This window comes from Acartia tonsa, chromosome 10, assembly GCF_053477335.1.
Source record: "Acartia tonsa isolate MP-2025a chromosome 10, ASM5347733v1, whole genome shotgun sequence".
NCBI lineage: Eukaryota > Metazoa > Arthropoda > Copepoda > Calanoida > Acartiidae > Acartia > Acartia tonsa.
Genome location: NC_137269.1, coordinates 25,764,114 through 25,786,668, shown reverse-complemented (window position 1 = coordinate 25,786,668; position 22,555 = coordinate 25,764,114). Strand labels below are relative to the sequence as shown.

At 33.0% G+C, this 22,555-nt stretch overlaps 1 protein-coding gene across 1 annotated transcript in view; it reads right to left on the bottom strand.

Moving 5' to 3' along the window:
- Positions 1–22,555, bottom strand: part of LOC145329700 (vascular endothelial growth factor receptor 1-like) — a 76,946-nt gene that overhangs the window by 45,959 nt on the left and 8,432 nt on the right. Inside the window, exons 10-25 of the mRNA XM_080174062.1 lie at positions 22,219–22,287; positions 21,078–21,131; positions 20,545–20,576; positions 18,966–19,071; positions 17,614–17,694; positions 16,466–16,524; positions 13,801–13,894; positions 12,523–12,610; positions 12,117–12,159; positions 11,589–11,667; positions 11,047–11,123; positions 10,607–10,691; positions 9,009–9,104; positions 8,521–8,657; positions 6,887–6,941; positions 6,463–6,573 (exon numbers count right to left, since the gene is read on the bottom strand). Of these exons, the coding sequence (XP_080030188.1) occupies positions 6,463–6,573; positions 6,887–6,941; positions 8,521–8,657; positions 9,009–9,104; positions 10,607–10,691; positions 11,047–11,123; positions 11,589–11,667; positions 12,117–12,159; positions 12,523–12,610; positions 13,801–13,894; positions 16,466–16,524; positions 17,614–17,694; positions 18,966–19,071; positions 20,545–20,576; positions 21,078–21,131; positions 22,219–22,287 (1,266 nt within the window). The remainder of the gene's footprint in view (positions 1–6,462; positions 6,574–6,886; positions 6,942–8,520; positions 8,658–9,008; positions 9,105–10,606; positions 10,692–11,046; positions 11,124–11,588; positions 11,668–12,116; positions 12,160–12,522; positions 12,611–13,800; positions 13,895–16,465; positions 16,525–17,613; positions 17,695–18,965; positions 19,072–20,544; positions 20,577–21,077; positions 21,132–22,218; positions 22,288–22,555) is intronic.

The following is a 22,555-nucleotide window of genomic DNA, read 5'->3' as shown; positions in this document are numbered from 1 at the left end:
CAGGGAATACAAGAATACATACCGAAACACACCTGTCTATTCACTGGGAATCGAACACAATACCTCATCTTTGCAATATGCGTGCAGACAGTGTCCACTAAATCACAATCTCACAACACATAAACCACAAGAGTTTAAAATGTTATGGCCATAAGGCCTAAAATTAATTATGGTAACTCGCGAATACCACAATAACTCAAACCGAGTCCACTACCACATAAGGATAGGAATAAGGAATGGGAAAAGCATTCAATATACATGAATTGCACATTTACCACTCACACATCTCATTATATCATGGCCTCATAATCTCAATAAAATTAGAATTACAGACCATGTAATTGCGAATACATGAATTAATAATCAATAGTACCTAAACTTCAATTAGGCACCTACATAATAAAATAGGTAAATGATTTTTATACTAAAAATCGCATCGATAATTAAATAATCAACTCAAACTTTTTCATCAAAAGAAAGAAAGATTAAATAATGACATTTTTTCTACTAAATCTTTTTGCTAGAAAAGAAAAGTAGAATTTCATAAAAAACTTCTCAATAATTAGCATTGTTTCCAGCGGAAAAATACTCGGGCTTACATCTAAACATTTTTAAGATAAGATAGGTAAGATCCTTAAATCTAACATGTTTTAATAAAATAGATACTTAAATCTAAATAAATATGACCATAAAAATCATCAAACATCGGAAAATTAAAATTTCATAATTTTAAATCTTCGTGAATCAAAATTGCGTAAAATAAAATTGCAATTGAAATATGCAAATTAAATTACCAAAATAAAACAAAAGCTCAATATAAGAAAAGAACTTCTCTAAATGCTGAGTTTGCAATTTCTCTCTGTTTTGAGAAGAAAGCAACTTGTACATATTCATACAGTCAAAATTAAGGCAATTTGGGGCCTCAGTTAGAATGAACCCCTCAAGATACAAACTAACCAATCTTTAAAATATTAATAATGCCATGTTCCAGCTATCCTGACGGAAGTTATGTCTTTCCATCACAATTTTTTGATACTGCATAATTTCCGACAGGATTTCTGGCGCAGGGCTCCATCAACTGAAAATAAACATAATTAGTGATGTTTAAATCAAATCAAAAATTAAAGAATCATGAATAATTCAAGAAACTTTAGAATCATCAATCAAAGCAATCAAAATAAAATTATCTTATGCTTTAGTTTTGCCGTTCTGTAGTATGTCTGGCCGAGGTAACAGAGCTAAGATACACTATAGAGCGGTCTTATTAAGCTTAAATCTTCGAACTCAAAGAATCTACTTAATTCAAGGCGAAAAAAAATCTGCATTTTTTCTTTAGGTACATCGGTTAAAAGGTAAATAGTAATAATTTTAATATGCATGTAATATTAAATTATTTATGTGATTGTAATAAATCATAAAGAAATATTTAAATGATGTAAAACTCTCATTTGTTAATTTCTTATCATATTAAGTTTCAATCCAACAAGGATAAAATTGTTTATATCTGCGCAGGTACCTAGGAAATTTTCCGCGAAAAAATCCCTGGTCCCGGAAAGACTTAAATCATTGAAAAAATTTACGTAAACGTATAAAAAACTTAAGTTTGCATTTCAAATGAAAAAAATCTTGCATCGATTTGAAAGTTTTAAACGAAATTGTATCAAAGTTTGCGTTACTTATAAATCTTAAGAAATGTTACCCATTTCTTTTAAAAAATACTACTTCAATTTTAATAAATGCGATAAAAATGAAGGTAGAGTTAATTTAAAATATGCATAGTTTATCTTAAATTAATTCTGTGACATTCAGATAAAATAATAATCAATATTTTAATAATACCATACATCGTGTTCATTATTATAAATGCTTAAACATGAACGAAAAATATATATACCTAGGAAAATAATTGCTAAAGTATTTTCTCAAGGTTTAAAATTGTCCGAAATCGCTAGGTACGTATATTACTACGAATCTCTGCTCTCGGAATGAAAGAAAAAAAATCTTTACGCGTGGATTAATAGGAATCCCAGCTCCCGGAGTGAACAAAAAAAACTTTGTACATGAATTGTTAAGAATCTCTGCCTCCGGAATGAAAGAAAATCTTTGATTTGCTTACAATTTAAACAAATATCTTGATTTTTTTGCGATAATCTTTTAAAATAATAATGAGGAATATTTTAAACATTATCATAATAATATTACATGTTGTGTTCTTTACTTTAATGCATTATTTCATATGAGAATCTGAGAAATAACATTTTTTAAGTAAACGTGAACCATAAAAAAAACTAGAAAAATAATTTGTAAAAAAAAATCTATTTTTCTCAATTTAAATCTGCAAAATCATTTGGTATTTAATATACACGAACTTTTGCTTTTCAAAATCATACTTAAAGAAACAAAATCTTTTTAAAATCTGCTTTAAAAGTCTAAACAGTTTTGTAGAATTTTTGTGCTTAGGTATGAACAATAAAATTAGTTGAATAATGAATACTTATTCTTTACAGAACCGATTGAGGTTCCTTTCACAAGCTCAACATAAAACTTGCAATATTTTTTCTTTAAAGATCATTGTCACATGAATAGTTTATGTTGTGGATTAGATATGTGTGGTTTGAAAAATTTCAATGACTTTCTGGCGGCAACACCCGCCATATTTCCAACCGCCATTTGCAGGCCTCTTACCCTGCGTCGGGCGGCCAGCTTGGCAGCAACCAAGTCGATTCTTGATTCATAACACCACCAGGGCACGTAATAAAAGTGTGGCTGTCATAAAACTTAGAATCATCTACTGGCTTTTGTCCGGCCGGAACCGAAACTCCCGTCGGCTCTTGTCCGGCCGAGACCGAATTTCTTATCGGCTCTTGCCCAGCTGGAACCGAAACTCCCGTCGGCTCTTGTCCAGCTGGAACCAAAACTCTGATCGGCTCTTGTCCAGCCGGAACCGAAACTCCCGTCGGCTCTTGTCCGGCTGGAACCAAATCATTCAGCGGCTCAACACCCGCCGTAACAAAGTTATCAACGACTACAGTATCGTTACCAATATCATCAGGAATAACTGCAGCACAACTAACATCATTATCAATATTAGCCACGGCAACACCCGCCGTAGCCATGTTGTCAACGGCTGCGGCACTAGCAGAACCAAAAGGTTCATCAGCCGCGTTAAAAGCAGAACCAACAGGTTCAATAATAGCATCACAAGCAGCACCAACAGTCGGCTGCGGCTGAACATCTGAGCAGACAACATACCTACTCTTTGCTAAACCATTAGCACTAACAGCAAAATATCCAGATCCAAACAGGCTGGAGTAAAGCATGGTTTCTCCTACTGAACGTTCAGAGTAGGGAAACATCGATGGGTGCAGGTGCCCTACGAGCAAATCAACCTGCCCATTAACCAAAGTAAAATCTTCAGGTTTCATATCAAACAAAACAGCTGCCTCCACAGGATTTATGGAGCAGATCGCCTCTTCAGGACCAATGAGAGGCACTACCACAGGTTCCAATATGTGATAATTCTTGTGTCGATCAATTAAACATAACTTGACCGTCGGGAAACATTTAACTTCACCGTCAGCTAGAGAAATTCTTGCTGAACGTCCAGTAAAAGGTAACTGAAGTTTATTAACAAGTGACTGGGTTACCATTGAAGTAGTTAAACCAGTGTCCCACATGGCGTTCACTGGGACCTTCTGGCGATTAATGTCAATGACGTCTAACTGTTGTAACATTAACATTAGGTTCGCCTTAGGGGAAGTATGTACTTCATAGACGGCGGCAGCCATATCAACACTCTCATGCAAAAGGTTGTTATGGGCCTGACCACAATTGTCCACTTTGCAGCCGCCTATTACATCTGCCTTCGGGCAATCCACAGATTTATGCCCTTTTTGCAAACAAATCCAACAGCATCCAGCACTCTCCACAATACTCTTCCTGTCTGACACTGACAGGTCATGAAATTTTGGGCACTTGTAAAGTAAGTGCATGTCATCACAGCCATTAACAAAACATGACTGCTTCATCTTAGATTTACCAGGTTTACCTACGGCGGTAGCGGCTGTCGCAGGGTTACCTTTCTTCTTAGAGGGGGTGTCCATATCAGTCGAACACCTCATTAAAATGGCGCCACGCTGTTCTTCAATAATCTTTAACAGCTTTGGGACGTTTGGGACATCCATCGAGCCCAATGATAAATTGAGCTTATCTTGAAAATCACGTGGCAACTTCTTGGATAACATCTCAAGAAGTATCACGGTCAACCACTGGCTGGTGGTGACCTCATCATCTTTAGTCAGCTGCTCCAGCTGGCTAACTGCTCCGCCAAACTCTGCTAACACAGTCACAATCTGGTTGGAGTCCGACGGTTTAGACTTCTTCTCCCATTGGTTGAAAAGGCAGAGCATCTGACGTGTTTTGGACTTAAAACGTGCGTCAAGGTAGGCCCACTGAGATTCATGCGATTGAATCTGAATTAACTGGAGTCTCAGCTCTTTATTTTTACAGACCTTTTCACTGCTTAACAATAACTGTAAATACGACGGGTCTTGTCCTACAGTAAGCTTTTTAAAAGTGTCTTTAAAACTTACATAGGAAGCTTCCAGGCCGTCGAAAGATGGAAGAAGACGTTCGTCGACACGATTCATATATCCTGGCGTGAACATAGAACCGGCGGCGAACTGTGATGTGCCAAACGGTGACACAAATGGCGATGCTGTCGAGGCACCCGCCGTCGTCGTGGGTGGCTTCACAGGTTCAAGCTTAACCTCAGCCAGCCGTTTCATCAAAGCAGACAAAGTGTTTATAATTGCATCAGGTAAGGGAAAATATGGCCCTTTAATAACTTTCACAATCTTCAAATATTGATCATAAAGTTCAGCCTGATGGTTAGGCAAATTATCACCAACAACATCAACAACACTTTGAATGTCACTAAGCTCTTCTATAGCATCAAGAGCATCTTTCAAGGCACTATAGTCTTTTTGTGCAGTAACTATATCAGAATAAATGTCACTAAACTCATCAAGCTCTTGGATTCTCAAACCAAGCTTGCTAAAACCGACCATGATGCTATCGAATGTCTCGAACTTGTCATGGACAAGGATTGACTCCTTAGTGAGATGTCTAACATTAAGTTCTGAAGTATCACTGACCAACTTCATCACTCTATTTAGCTCACTGGTTAGGGCATCAACGGCTGGACGCAGCCGCTTACTCAATTGTTCACCTTTATTCTTTTTAGGACCCATAATTGTCACTAAAGTTAACTGTACTGATTATGACTATAATAATAATGTGTGGTAAGGTATCACAACCAACACATTCACAAAACTTCACAGAATGTTCTTAGCTGCATCTGTTCTGTCTTGTTTTCATTGTATCGGAACGCAATCCTAGCCGTTCTCAATATCTTAATCTCAAGCCCTCCGAATGACCAACATGTGAAGTTTACAAATGTGTATTTATTACCATGAAAACAGTGAATCTAAAACAAAAATATAAAAATTAATTACATAATATTAATGGTTTATTATTTTTGTAGATCGAGGTTGCGTGATTTCAATTTAATTAAAAATATAAAATTTCTAAAAAACTTTAAATTGGCACGAAACATATTAAATAGCATCAGAAATTGATAATTTTAGATTCAAATGATCAATAAAATTAAGGAAAATATTCGTATGTCAAAAGTTAGCAGTTAAATGGTCTATTTGTTGAAAAATTAATGTTTTAAATTTCTTCGTAAAAATATACCATACTACACTTATTATTAAGAATTAAAGATAAATTCTTACCACATTATGATGTCAAACTAAGCAGAAGGCTTATTTGAGATATTCCACACATCAGAGCGCATGTATATTCAAGCAATACATTATTTTCAATCACGTAGCTCCTCATGTGGGACTAATCAAAGGAAAAGTGCGCGTTTCTTTTGTCCGTTTACAAGCCACGCGCCGCGCGGAGATAGTTAGGAATGCCGCGTAACACACTCATTCTCTAGGAAATTTGGTGTAAGGAAACAGGGATTGATGGGTTCGAACTTGCCAGGGAATACAAGAATACATACCGAAACAGTATTGTATTATAACAATGTTTCACACCATGATATCAAATGCTACCTTAAAGTCAAGGTGTGTAAAATTAATACTTTAAATACAATAACGATAATATTTTTTAATCACATTTGATTAAAGATAATGGGAAAAACTAGACCGAAAACGGTCATAGATGCCTAGGTGTTTACACGACTTATCATAGAATGAATAACATTATTATTATATAATATTATTCAGTGAGGAAAGAAGATACTAGAGATTCTACGCATACATAAAAAATAGACAACACAAAGAGACTTTATAATGGACTGGAATATTCATTTTTAAGTCTTTAAGTAAACGATTAGTTAGTAAAAATGATAGAAAATTATTTTATTTATACATATATTAAACTTTTCCTGACATTAAGTAAATAATCTCTTCTAATGATTTTACTTCTTTGTTGGTCATTTTTCTGATGTTCAACAGCGTTACAAATAAATATACCAGTGTCTTCGATTTCTAACATATCCTAAAAATATATATATTCTTATATAAAAGTAACAGGATGTCTGCCTGTCTATCTTTGTGTCTGTTTTTTTTTCTTAGAACATAGCTAACTAAAGGACCGCTAAGTTTCTCCTTTAAGTGTAGCTTCTTATAGTTCCTGGGAAGGTTTATAACTATTTTGGGGGAGGGTATTACCATCCTACCAAGCGAATTCGACACTAGAAAAAATCACCCCCCCCCTCCCCCCTCCAACACAAGCATTGAAAATGAGTGTGGGGGGGGGGGCGAATTTAATTCCCAAAATCTCAATTGTCCCATAAAGTGTTAAAAAATACCTTTTGAAGGTTTGATACGAAATCAAATTCTGTGTTGATCTCTTCTGCTGGTAATCTAAATACATCAAGGATAAAACACTTTTTGTAAAATATCAAGAAAAGTTAAATAAAGTAAATTATATAGAGGATGCTCCTTAAAAGAAATAAACCCTTCAGCATTATTTACAGACAGACATAATAGTTAGTTATTGACTAGATGCATTTCGTATTACGAATCTTCAAAAAAATTATTATCTACATATATTTAAATATAAATATAATTAAAAATTTCCGTTTAAAGATTAAAACAAATCATATCAGTTATATAAAAATATAGGTATATATTATTAAATGAATCTTGAATATACATATTATATCTTTAACAGAAGCAAGGTTAAATATTATGTTTCTCGTGTAAACATGAAATGACTCTAATAACATTATCTATAGAAACACCAACAAAGTAATATATTGACTTGAAACGCATAGGAATCTTCACAAAATATCAGCTTGATATAAGCTTAAATCTTCTACCCTTTGCAAGAAAAAAATTGGATTTTCAGTAGTGACTTTGGGGGACCAGTACTCCCTTCCTGGTTGAGATATGACCTTTAAACTTTGATATGTTCTAGTACATGTCTCCAAAAGTATCTGTATAAATTTTTACCTCTATAACTCTACTTTGAAGCGTTTTGCAGCCATTCTTGCAAAGGGTAGAAGATTTAAGCATGAGAAAAATGCGCTAAAACCATTTTTAGATGTTGACACCTTTTGAATTTTTGATTTTACTGCACTTTTTTAATAAAAACTGAAATATTTTTTTGATGTTCTATAAATGGTTATAAAAACGAAGAAAATAAGCCATTAATCATTAAATTCTGATAACTATAAGTGGGGTAAAATTGCTTTCAAAAAAGTTCTCATAAAAAAAAACACACTGTATTATTAATTACTGTTACTCAGTGACAGAAGGACATACGACTCAGATATAGAGTAGCTTGGCTACAAGTAGTTTCTTACATTTTATCATGCCTAGTCAAGTTGGCAGATTTATAAAGATATAGAGGACCTTATAGAGTTTTACATAGTTTCGGACATACATACGAACATACTTTATACACAGCGTAACTGAGCTACAAATAGTTTTTTACGTTTTTTCATGTCTGGTCCAATAGACAGATTTATATAGATATGAGGACCCTATACAATATACAGGTTACGTTCATAAAGTCCCCTTTTATATATTTTAAATTATGTTGGAGACAGATTGACAAACGAACATACCTAAATTATGGAGTAGCTGTGCTACAAATAGTTTCTTACATTTTATCATGTCTAGTCCAATAGACGGATTTATATTGATATTTGGACCCTATACAGGTCACGTTCATAGAGTCCCCATTTACATACATAATTTGAATTATGTTGGGACAGATGGACAAACGAACATACCTAAATTATGGAGTAGCTGTGCTACAAATAGTTTCTTACATTTTATCATGTCTAGTCCAATAGACAGATTTATATTGATATTTGGACCCTATACATGTTACGTTCATAGAGTCCCCCTTTATATATTTTAAATTATGTTGGGACAGATTGACAAACGAATATATCTAAATTATGGAGTAGCTGTGCTACAAATAGTTTCTTACATTTTATCATGTCTAGTCCAATAGACTGATTTATATTGATATTTGGACCCTATACAGGTCACGTTCATAGAGTCCCCTTCAATATATCCATCTTCATTAGGTGGGTCATCTAAACTGTCTTTTATCAGTAATCCATCCTACAATTTAAATTATTTAGATATAATTTTTTTTGGGTGGAGGTGAAAGTACACCCTTCGATTTTGTTTTTCAAAATTTGAAAATTTGTATACGCCCCTCCCCCCCTACAAAATAATTTCCATGGCCGCAGCGCTCTGCCCACTAGTGTGACTAGCCGCGGGCGCTTGGCAATTGTAAAAATATCCGACGGGGTTGGGGGGTAAGTTAATATCGAAAATAAATCCTATTGTATCTGAATATTTTAACAGGTTTTAGTCCAAAACGATTTGATTTTTAGATAGAAAATATTATTGTACTATTATTGCTGTGCTTTTCATAACAATAATAGAATTAGTTTTATAACTTTTTACCTTTGCTTTTGAGAGAAAGAAGTCTAAAAATGTTGACTGACAAAGTGTTTGTCTAACTGTGCAGATACGACACTCATATTTGCCACTCGCAGTTGCCTAGAAATATTCATTATTTTTTTTTTCATAAAATTATAATTACGACTAATAGAAAACTTTTTATTAAAATAAACATAAACAAGTGAAGTAAAAAGAAAAGAAGTATACCAATAATGGATCGGACTGTTGTTGGACAGAAAACGTGAATAATACAATATCTTCGCTAGTAAATAGGATAGAGTGAAAAAATGAATTAATCTACACCACAATATTCACTTGCTAACAAAGTCAGAATTTTAGAGTAGAATAAAAGTAGGAAAGAGAGCAAATATTAACCCTTTACAGTCGGGCCCCTTGCCGCACCTTAATCGGTCGGGGGGGGGGGGGCGTTCAACGCCCCCCCTAATTATCTCAGTTCCTATTAGAGCTAGAGGGCTAAATTTTTTTGTGCAAGTCCCCTGTTTGATAATGAATTTCAGACCTTTTATAAGTCTAAGTCAATTTTCGCTTCCTTCACCCTTTTATTTAGCAACCTTTGTTTTTAGGTCTTTTTTTATTTAAAAATTTCAAACGGCTGTAATTTTCTTATTTTTGAAGCTAGAAGAAAATTTTTTTCCCAGAAAATGTTTATCTTTATGTAAATTTTACATTAGAAATATCAAAATATAAATTTCAGCGGCCGCTGCTGTACTTGGCAGCTGCCAGCCGCCGCAGTCGGCGGTCGGCGGGAAAACGGCGGCGGATCTTCATGAAATTTTAATACATTATGTAGACATGTAAGAAAAGCTTAAGTTGAAAATTTGAAGTCTCTAAGTCAAAAATTGTGGCCACAGGAGCCTTTTAAAGATTTCTGGAGACCTGGAGGATCAGGACCTGCAGGATCATACCTGGAACCTGAAATTGACTTGAACACCTGTATTTCATATAAGGATGTACTACTAGAGGATTTTTAAGTATTTTGGTATGATAAAATGCTTTGTTTTAGTCAAAAAAAATATTTTTGCTCTTTACCTGGATGACCCTGCCAGGTTTGCTGGCATCCTGTGCCCGCCAGGATGGAGATATTCAAAAAATTCCAACTCTCAGTTATGTGTCATACTCATACTTAAAAAGTCAAGCAGTTTGGGCTCTTCATCTTTCACACACAGAAAATGAGATAGAAAAAACCGGAGGGGGGGGCGTTCAACGCCCCCCCCCCGACCGTTAAGGGTTAATAAAAAGATATTTTGTTATGTAAAAAACTTAACAGTCTTTAGGGGCACTTTAATTGTACAAAAATAAATAAAGTTTTACCGGGATGCTGTGAGTATTGGTGCAAAAAATATGACGTAACAAAAAAATTAGCCAATGAGAGTCCACTATAAATTTTACCATTGGTCAATAACGGCCTCTCATTGGCTATTTTTTTTGTTACGTCATACTTTTTGCACCAATACTCACAGCATCTTTACCGGGACTAAAAAGAAGAGTCATGGGATAAGCAAGATCTTTTGGTACAGACAGATAAACAGACACACAGACTGTCTTACTTTATCATAAGGATAAGAGAAATTGAAGATTACCTGAACTAACGTATTAGAAACCCATTTATAGTGAAATTCCTCGTCTTTGACGTCATCTAATGGCTCCAAGTCTCCAGGAGTAATGCTAATAACAAGGTAGATTATCTAATACCTATATTTGAGACATATTTTACTACATAAATCTACTAAATATTTCTAATTGACTACAAAAGTTCAAATATTATTGCAAATTTTCTTTTCTTGCCAAAACTACATCTAAAGTCAATATGTATTGTTTTCCAACCCAGTGAATGACTGTCTTACAACCTAAGGCTCGTACACCTTACAATAATATAACACCCCTCCTAATGTCTGCATCACTACCCACTCAAACTTGGTTTCAAGTGGGTGTCAAAACTTTCAGGTAGATTTTAACCCCCCCCCCCCCCCCTCCCCTCCCCTCCTGGTAAAACCCTGTGCACGCAAATTTAGTTCCTTACCGTTGACTGCTATTGTGGTCACAATCATCTTTGAGCTGATTACTCGAGCAAGGTATAAACTTTAAAAACAACGATCCCTGAAAATAAAAGACTATTATGTCTAAGAAAACGTAATCCAAAAAGCATATACAAAAATTCCAATAATGATTTTTAAAATTAAATGATCAAAATTATTTGGTTCTTTCACTCAAAGTGCCTATAGAACAGTAAAACAAAACCCCCTTATTTTAGATAAATTGAAAATAAGGGAGATGGTAATTTCTTCTCATACCCTTACCCAAGGGGGGCAGGGCTAACCTTGCAGAGCCTATACCTGTGGTGCCCGAACCTTGCGGGGCTAGCCAGTACCCAATATAATATAACCTACATAAACCTGTCCTGAAATAATACAACAAAACCCTATCCTTTTTTTCAATTTATTCCAAAATAATAGAACGGTTTACATAATAGAATGTTTAAACATGCTTAAGTCTACCATAAGAGCTAGGTACCGGCTGACTTTAAACATAAAAAAGCTCCGCTTAAATTTTTTTAAAACTTACTTTATCTATAGGATATCCAGTTGCTTCACATGATATTTTATAGAATTCCATTGGTGAAAAAAATTTGTGCGAATAATCTGATAATATACAAATATCAAACTAACAATTATTTGCGAGTAGGGGAAACTAAGCTGTATGCAAAAATATTTGCGAATAAAAACATTTCTTTAAAATGAATGTTAAATCATTTTCTTCTTAAAATGCTAATATCAACAAATGTATTTTATGATGTTTAAAATGAGAATTTAGAAAACCTAACTTTTTAATATTTAGCTACATCCGTCCGTCCAGCTATGTAGCCATATAAAATGTTTTTTTTTTGCATAACTATTAACACCGTTAAAATAAAAAAAGCTGTGTTCTGCAAAGCTTAAGATCCCTCACAATGTCTGCATGTCTATGCTAAGTTTTCTGAAACATATAATACTTATTTATATTTCTATGTTTTTTATTGCATCTTTGCGTGGTATGACAGTTTTCGGTATTGTTTTTTTTAAATTCCATGAAGTAATTAAAATATTTGTTCCTTTGACAGTAATATTAAGTTTCGGCTCTTGTTTCACTATCAATTCTGAAATATCAATACATATTAGCATGCCGAAGTTTGGCACTACTTAAAATGTAAAGCCAGGTCTTAGTAACCACAACAAATTCTAGGTAACGTAGCTCTAATACCAGATTGTAATCTATCCCCTAGTTTATTTTTATATTTAGTTTTTCTTATTTAAACATATGTTATGGTTAAATCAAACGAAGGTTTTTTTGACATTTTTGCTAGTTACTTTTAATATATTGATATATGCTAGAAAGAAAAATAGATAGATATAATTATAAGTAGCACTTTTTTCTTATATCCTTTTGGTCTAACTATTGATAAATAGCGAGATAGATAGATATATAGACAGATGGGTAGATAGATAGAAATCTAATTTACCTAAAGAAGCACTTTTCGTCTCATTTCCTTTTGGTCCAACTACAGTAACAGCAAACTCATACACTCCAATGTCATTTATGTCTACATCCTGTTATATAAAGTATGCTTAAAAATATATAAACAAGGATGAAAACATCCAAAAAGCGAAGCTCTGAAATTGTAGGACAAACGGACATTAAATTAAAACGTGTATAGTGTCAGAACTGAATAGCCATAATATAAATGTATATTAGTCAAAGCAAAATTGTAAGTAAATTTGTTGAAAAACTGATTGATACAGGATAATGTTTATGGACATACTTACATTCTTAGGACTTGATTATAGAGTTGCTTCGCTTATAATATTGTATAAAAAGCTATCCGTAACGGACGGACGTACAGACCCTAATTATAGAAAAGCTTTGCTTTTAAAAAGGTAAAGATGATAATGTATGCGTTGTTAATATGGCAAAGAATATATTAATAAAACTATCGGTATTGTATTGGCCTTAGCTTCTATTAGCGCCGCCAAAAGAGAGGCTTTGATCAGTCATAAATCATAGCACAATTTGAAAACTATTTTTAGCAATGTTTTTTTTAACAATATAAACAATATACAGCTGCAGTTGAGCCCCAATATCTTCATCGTAAATGTTATGCCATTGTTTGTTTCCATATAACAAACAAAAGAGAGGCTTTGATCAGTCATAAATCATAGCACAATTTGAAAACTATTTTTAGCAATGTTTTTTTTAACAATATAAACAATATACAGCTGCAGTTGAGCCCCAATATCTTCATCGTAAATGTTATGCCATTGTTTGTTTCCATATAATTGCAGCCGCAACTGAGCAACTATATTCCTTTTTGGGGAAAACTCTTTAAGTTTTAAGCTTTTAATCATGATTTGATATCCTCACATTTTTTTTACCAACCAGCGTTGTTGAGCCGGAGTGGGGAGTCGCCATATTTTGCTGGAGCCGGATCTGGAGCCGTAATTCTCGTTGAAAAACAGCTCCGTCTCCGGGTTAGCTAAAGTAAAAGATTTTTTTTATTAATTATAATTTGGTAACTCTGTTGTGGCGTGTGCAAACGCCCCTTTTAAGTTTTTCAAGTCCATTTTTATCAAAAATTAAACTTTTAAAACCTTCAAAAGTCAAAAATACACTTAACAAAAACATATGATGAGTTTTTCTTGATTTTAGGTCGGAGTAGGAGCTAAATCCTGAGTTGGAGCTTCTGCGGAGCAGAAGCCGGAGCCACACCAAAATCAAACAGCTCCTCTAACTATTATTTTACCTTTATTGTAACAGTGACTTTGCTTCCATCAATTTTCTTTTGATATTTGACAAGCTGGCCATCCTTCACCAGGTCTCCGTTGGGCATGTACCACCTTCAAAAAATAAACAATTACTTTGGCGATATCCCTCATATAGGAAATGAACCATAATTTTTTTTTATAGAAAAAAAGGATATCGGAAGATATTATCTCGCAGGTATACTAATCCCTACAAAGGCAAAGGGTTTTTTAGAAGTATAAAATAATTGGAGGGTGCGGGTTCTAGGGGGTCTTATGCACAACGCATGGAGAGTAAGGTTTTTTTTCTTTTTATTTTTTTGGGAGGAGGGGGGAGGAACCTTAACTCTTCCTAGTACCTACAAAAAAGTCATCACTTAATTTTTTATTTAATACTAAAATTTCAGGTAGTGGGTCGACAAATCTGTTACCTCTCCTTCTAAAGTACACTTAGAGAGGAGTATCCGCTAGCTACTTAATAATTTAATTGTATTTTCGGGAAATTACATGAACATATAATAATTGACGTAAGATTATCAATTATAATAATTAATTATTATTCATATTTCTTTATAATGAAATATAATTTCTTAGAAATGTATGAAAATGGCGTAGATTAAATTATATTCGATTTTGCGCAAAATACTTTAAAATGTAATCCGATTGATTATATAAACTTTTTGTAGCTTAAGATTTCGATGGCTACTGAATTGAGTTCACCAATTTTGGAAAACTTAAGTCCAGAGAAGGTTATAGGCTATTTAGTTTTTCGATTTAGGTCTTCGGATGGTTATTTTTGCTCTTCTCTACTCCTTTAAATAGAAGCCTCTAGATTATAGGGGAATAGCCTTAAGTTATAGAATAGAATCACAGGTTATTTCAGATTTGAAAGAATTATTGAATCAAATTTTAGTTAATCCGGGACGAAAAAATGTAAAATTAATTAATCAATTATTCAATATTCTTAGGGAGTTTAACATTTGATTTAAGCTTATTGTCTACTAATTTTATTATATAGTGTTTGTTTGTTGATTAAGATCTGGCAGACCAATAATTACCTTTTCATTTAAGAGGAGCATTATATTGACCCCTGTATGGTTTTAGACTAATTTATTTAAAATTTTGGTCTTAGTCTGTAATATATACCCCCTCCATATTTATATGACCTTACGAATAGGCAACCTAACGTTTTATAAATTTCATCTGACGATAATATGAATAACAAGGATGACAATAAAATCGAAGCCCAACAAATTAGATAGCAGAACAATGGAATATCAACACTTATAAGAGGCAGAATGTGTATGTATGAAGTCTAAATAATATTTAATTAGAATAAAAAAAGTACATGACGCTTTTAACTGACATAATTACTTATATATGACTTAACTAAAGAGATGCAACGCTTTCAACAAGGTTCTTCATTACTGACGTACTGACAATAAATGTAAAAAAGGCTTCGCATTAAGAAAGCTTCTAAAAAGAAAAATCTATTAAGAATAATGCTCCAAAAATGAATAAAGCACAGATTTTCTTTTCAGAATTACGTCAATAAAGTCAATATAAATATGTCAAAACCAGAACAGTTTCACAGAAAACAAGGTAGTACGAAAAAGCAAAAAAATAAATTTATGCAAGGGATCTAAGATAAGACAATGTCTGATAAATTTATGTACCTCCCTAATGATGATACACAGAATTGCCTCTTCTGTAGAATACAATTTGTGGTTTAACAATTGGACAAACAACTTAATGAAACAACCAATCAAATTCAATAAAAGTCCTCAAAGTTGTTAATTAAGCAAACGAATAAGAAACTGTTATTATGAATCTTTGGGGACTATTTAATATACAGCCCAATGTCTCCTCCCTCCCTGAGTTTAAGCAGCGAAGCTTTTTTAGAATATGAAGGTATACCCTCCCAACTTTTTTTCACACCCTTAAAGTTTAACCCCCTGGTAAAGCCCTTTTGTTTTTAACCTTTAATTATGATTCCTGTAACAATGCTTAATAATCCTGAAAGCGTATAACGTCATTAAAGCGTCATTTATATTTTCGCTTTTATGGATGCTATGATCCTTGTTTCCTGCTGAAAGACATATTATTGAATATAACATAGATTGAGAGTCAAGGTTAAAAATAGATTATTATAACAATAAACATAAATTGTTTTTGTGACTTTTATCTTTTATGTAATAAATATACACATAAAATTATGTAATAACAGTTGGCTTTATCAATTATAACGTAATATCTAATTATATAATGTTTTCTGTGTATAATAAAATTAAAACTAGCAGTACCAATTTCTGTTTCGGGGCAAAAAATAGGGAAATTTATCAAATTTAAAGCCTTACAAAAAATTTCCTGATACTATTGAATATTGATTTTTCGTAATCTTTTTACTTTTGACATATCTAACACCTTTAAATGTACTGATTACATAAATTATCATAATTTAAAGCTCTTTATTACAGTCTTTATATGGTCTTGTAAATACTGTAAAACTGTGTTATACATCATAAAGGAAAAAAATGTTGTTTTGACTTTAACAAAGCCTTTTTATAGAGTTAAACAAATAATTAATAATATGCAAAATCATGAAACCATTTAAGTTAAAATACTTTTTTAGACATACAGAGGGACAGATATTGTGTATAAGAATACCTGTAAATAGCTTTATCCCTGGGCATAACCTGTACATCGAAAACCCATTCTGCTTTGTCCTAAATAAAACATTTATACTTTAACATCTAGGGACTAGGGTTAGACAAGGGTTGAAAAATAGCACAAAACCATCAAAAGACTTTAATGCAAATAAAAATGATCCCAGGTTTTATGTGATGCCTACCTAGTATGGAGAACTCAATCAGTTCACTGATTTAGTCAGTAGTTAGCGAAAACCTACTATTTTATACAATAGAATAGGTCATATCTATTTATAGCACAGTTTTTACCATTATTTATAAGTCTTCGATTAATTAAACTTCTATCAACCTATCCCGCCTTCCTATATAATTTGTAACAACTTCATGACCTAAAGGCTATTTTGAATTAAAAGAAAATTAATTCGTTTTCTCTAGTGCATACCTATCTACACAACAGGTTTATTAGAATGAATAGGTATAAAAAGTCTAGATGAATAATTCATTATTGAGACCAATGGTAACACAGTATAGAAAATACAAAATCCTCATCAGGTCTAACTGACAATTTATCTTAGTTGGACGGGTCATTTTTTCTTATTGACCATCTATCTAGATTAGTAAATCTATTGTTTTTTAAAAGAGAAGCTTTTCTTTAATTAGGGTCGGTCCGTACGTCCGTCCGTCACTCAGTCTGTCCGTCAGTCCGTAGCGGTTAGAATTTTTATTCATTTAGACATGTTATAATTGTCCTAACGATTTCAAACTTTGCACGATGATTCCATAATGGTTAGGTACTATTGAAAAACGTAGCAACTCTATAATCGTTAACAGAATGCCCTTACGTAGACTTAAAACATGTTGATTTTTAACTTTTTAGATATATTATGTGTTATAAATATATTATCTTATTCATCTAATTTTTTTAAAATACTGATTCCTATTACAACAAGGTACAATGTTTAAAGCGAAGCATCTCTAAAAACAAGTCCTAAAAATGAAAGTATGTCCTTAAACAGTATCCTCTAATTAAGCAGTTTTGAAATCAATTTACTTGTTTAGATTTGTATTCTGATTAATCAGTTCTGACACTCTACAAGTGTTAATGTTTGTTTATTCTACCGTTTCAGAGCTTCGCTTTCATGGCTGTGGTCATCCTTGTTTACTTACTCTTTGGTTTTTTATCTCAATAGTGTTGGCACCTCCAGAGAATACAAATTCTCCAATGAATGCTCCAACAGGATTAAAAACCTAAAAAAATACAAATATATTTTAGATAGTTCTAGCTGCTACCCCCATAGAGGCCTTTAGAAGCACTACCTAGAAACTTCGAGATGCTAAACTGTAAAGGATATCTTTCTTCCAATTGAACATGTTAAAACTAGCATTATTGATGGACATACAGTTTTGTATGGTGTTTATGCATGTCGACTAAATATTATTTCATATTATTAACAGCTTCCCGCGGAAAAAGAAATGTACAATTATAAGATAAAAATCAATTTTGTTAGTCCCGAGGTGCCGCAGGCACGTGCTAACAAAACTTGTTTTAAAATTATGATTGTTCATTTTTATGTTCGCAGAAAACTGGATATAATACGACACGATACATGATTTTTCAATATGGCTTAGACCGTTTCTAATTAAGCGGATATTAATTGGTTTCGAAGCTATACTGGAAAAAGTAATATTTGATAGTTTTATAAGCGCTAAAGTAACTCCTATTCCACCTGACTTATTGAAATTAAAGAAATATAGAATAAACAAATTATCAAAATCAATAGTACTTGGCACACTTAGCAAATATCAAATTATTATCAAGACTAACTACTTAAAATCCAGCTTTTCTACAGTTAGGGTCTGACTGTAGTTCGTCCATGCGTAAAAAATAACTCTGATCGGTAATGTAGACGTATGTTGAATTGTCCTCTGAGTTTCAAACTTGGTATATTTCTCGTCAAATTTTTGTTCAATTTAAAAATTGTAACAAGAAGTAATTTTCTCGTATTCATTCGAATCCGGTGGATAGGAACCGGTTCTCATCCATACAAAAAAAACTATGTCTAGCATCGTATTATATCCAGTTTTCTACGAATATAGAAATGTACAATCATAAGATCAAAACCAGTTTTTTTAGCCGGTGCCACCGGCACCTCGGGGCTAAAAAAACTAGTTTCAATCTTATAATTGTACATTCTATATCCGCGGAAAGCCGTTTATAATACGATACGAGAAATAACTATTAAGCATGTGGATTTTTCAGTAATATTGACATTAATTTATAATTTCCTATTTTCGTATATTTTTGCGATTCCTGGAACTAATATCACTTTGAAAAAGGCGAATAATCGAATGTCTGAAATTGCCGCTAAAATGAACCAATCACATGTCTCCATGTCGAAACACATTCGTATCATTGGATATCTTTTGACAATTAAGACACGCGATTGGTTCATTTTAGCGCATATTATAATTCAGAGTTAATTTGTTGTATGAGGCTTTACTAGGACATTTTATCGTACCTGGACAGATTTTCTGTTGATAGACGGGGTTGTAACGTGTTTCCCAGTTGCTATACATCTATAATAACCACTATCACCAGAAGTCAGATTGTACACTGTTAGGCTTCTAAAATTAAAATATATATATATATATAAATGCATATAATAAAGTATAGATTTTGATGCAAGTTATAGCAATAAATAAAATGAATTAACAGTGCTTTACATAATCGCATAATAAGGGACTCAAAATTAAAAGAAATATTAAATAATATTAATGTAATATTTTATATTATATCTTTCAAAGCAAAACCATAAAATAATAAACTATGACCTTCATAATCTTCATAATAAGGTATATATAGATATTGGAAGCTTAACTATTCAATAATTATATAAGTCGGTTTGTTTTTCTGTCCGAGTTACTAAGCCAAAAAAAGGAATCTGTCTAATGGTTGCGTTACTTATAACAAAATCATAATTTTTAGAATATTTCAACGGTATATTTTGAGAATTTAATTTAAGCTTTAACCCTTAACGGTCGGGGGGGGGGGGCGTTGAACGCCCCCCATCCGGTTTTTTCTATCTCATTTTCTGTGTGTGAAAGATAAAGAGCCCAAACTGCTTGACTTTTTAAGTATGGGTATGACACATAACTGAGAGTTGGAATTTTTTGAATATCTCCATCCTGGCGGGCACAGGATGCCAGCAAACCTGGCAGGGTCATCCAGGTAAAGAACAAAAATTTGTTTTTGACTTAAACAAAGCATTTTATCTTACCAAAATACTAAAATATCCTCTAGTAGTACATTCTCATATTAAATACAGGTGTTCAAGTCAATTTCAGGTTCCAGGTATGATCCTGCAGGTCCTGATCCTCCAGGTCTCCAGAAATCTTTAAAATGCTCCTGTGGCCACAATTTTTGACTTAGAGACTTCAAATTTTAAACTTAAGCTTTTCTTACATGTCTACATAATGTATTAAAATTTCTTAAAGATCCGCCGCCGTTTTCCCGCCCACCGCCGACTGCGGCGGCTGGCAGCTGCCAAGTACAGCTGCGGCCGCTGAAACTTATGTTTTGATATTTCAAATATAAAATTTAAATAAAAATAAACATTTTCTGCAAAAAAAAATTTTTTCAGCTTTAAAAATAAAAAAATTACAGCCGTTTGAAATTTTTAAGTAAAAAAGGACCTAAAAACAAAGGTTGTTAAATAAAAGGGTGAAGGAAGCGGAAATTGACCTTGACTTACTTAAGGTCGGAAATTCACCATAACACAGGGGACTTGCACAAAAAATTTTAGCCCTCTAGCTCTAATAGGAACTGAGATAATGAGGGGGGGCGTTGAACGCCCCCCCCCGACTGATTAAGGTGCGGCAAGGGGCCCGACTGTTAAGGGTTAAGAGCTTTGAAATAAAAAGCATGTTTTTTAAATGAACATTTGGACTTTCTGGTATATTGTTGCTACGATTTCTATATCGTATCTTATTTAAACAGGTATCACCATAAAAAGTTTAAAACCGATAGAATAATTCTAACATGAATGAATTAATGAAAAGAGCTAATTGTAACGTAGGGACGGATTAAAAAAACGTTACCTAGAACGCACTCGTTGATTATCTCGGTTACCCTAAATATTTAAAGTTAGGTTTTAGCATTAAGTAAATATTTTTATGAAAAAGATAGAACAAACACATGGTTTTATAGTTATTGGAACGATCATAATGCTTTCAAAATACAATTTGTCTATATAATATAAGTGATAACAGATTGTGTGTCTGTCTGTCCGTTTGCATGTATCAAAACATCTCATGAACAGCTAAACAGATATGAATGTTTTCAGGGCTAAATGTCCCAGAAATGTTTAAAACTATTTAAAAAGAGGGTATTCCACCCTTTTAAGAGCGGCTCGAAAACCCCTCCTCACATTATTATCGGTGTAGCTCCTAGTTGAAAAATTCTGCATAACCGATTAGCTTTCTTAGAAAAATCGGGTATCATCCCTTTTGTGACATCGCACCTTAAGGGGCGATTCTTCGTATTTTTCACAGTAAATTTTCTCCTATTTCTAGCTTCTGCGGGGGGCTCTAACCCTGCGGGCCAATTACCTAACCCTGTGGGGCTCTCTTACCTCTGCTCTAAAAGAATCTGTATCGCTCAAAACTATTCTTCCGGTTTCTTTACTCTAAAACAAGTAGATGTGTTTAGTGCCCTAGGAAAATGGGGACAGTTTTTGACCTACCTATTCTATTGACGTCCTAATAGAGGGAAAGAGAAAGGGAAGAGGAAGGGGGAAAGATATCCCCTAGAAAAGAGATGGGGTATTGTGTATTTCTTGACGCCCATAGAATAGGTAGGCCAAAAGAAGTGACATCTATCCCCATTTTGATAGAGCACTGTAAAAATACATAATTATAGGGGTAATATTTTTATTTATGGATAATTGGAAACTTAGTTTTCTAACAAATTAAAAGTTTAAAAGTTAATTTTCAGTTTATTTTATTTACAAAGTAAAGTAAACAAAATTATAATTGCCATTGTGTGCTTACTTTTAGTGAAAAAACAACAAGGATGACAAGGTCAATAATAGCAGAGGGCAAAAAACGGATTATCGGACAAATGACAATCAATAAGTTCAGAGTAAAAATAATCTTTTATAAATCTGTAATAGAACTCATTGAAATATTTTTTCTATGCCAGTACTAACATGGTGCAATTATAGAAATTCTTCACTTATAGAATTATACCTAATCGGCCTAGCAATAACCATTAAAAATATTAAAAGGACAGCTATTTTATATAAAAATTTTGTGCTAATAAAGATAAAATATCAAAATGTTTTATTTAAAGAAAAAATATAGACATACAATACAGATTATAAATTATTATAGGATGAAGTGAAAAGGATTATCAATTAATCTTTACTTCTAAAACAATAAATCAATCTAGCAGCAAAGTTACTACATATATATTAAACTAACGGCCACGGACTCTAGGTGCTCTTGAGAATTCATTTTTACAATTTATATTTTTATATAACAAAACATAAAATAAGTTTTTTTTTGCTATGCGTGATATGTTTTGGAGGGTAGAGGTAAACTTCTTCCCACCTTAAAAGTTTTAAACCTTAAATGGACCTATAGGTAGCTTCACTGCATGTTAAGAAGGACCATAACGGTTTAGGGGTTAGCGTGATCTTTTACTCCAAACACAGACATATAGACAGACAAACATCCTTTAACTTTTAAATAAGGATAGATATTTTTATTTACCTGTGAAAAATTGTCTGATTCTGCAATGATATCCAGATCAACGCCTGCTTGGAAATCAGTCAAAGTTATCTGAACAAAAGGTACTTTATTTTCCAATTTTTCCTTTATGAATAAGGTCCGTCCTTCAGTCAGTAACGCTATGCGAGGAATGGGATTTTATCGGCCTCTATTTAAGAAATTTTTCTATTTCTTAAAAATGTGCTCTAATTTAATTTTTTTAAAGTGTTCATTGCTGTTTCTTTAGCTATCATTTTTAATTTGAAGGTATTATACAAAAAAAAGTTCAATGCATCAATAACAAACAATTTCTATATGATTATACGTTCTTCGCTCTAAA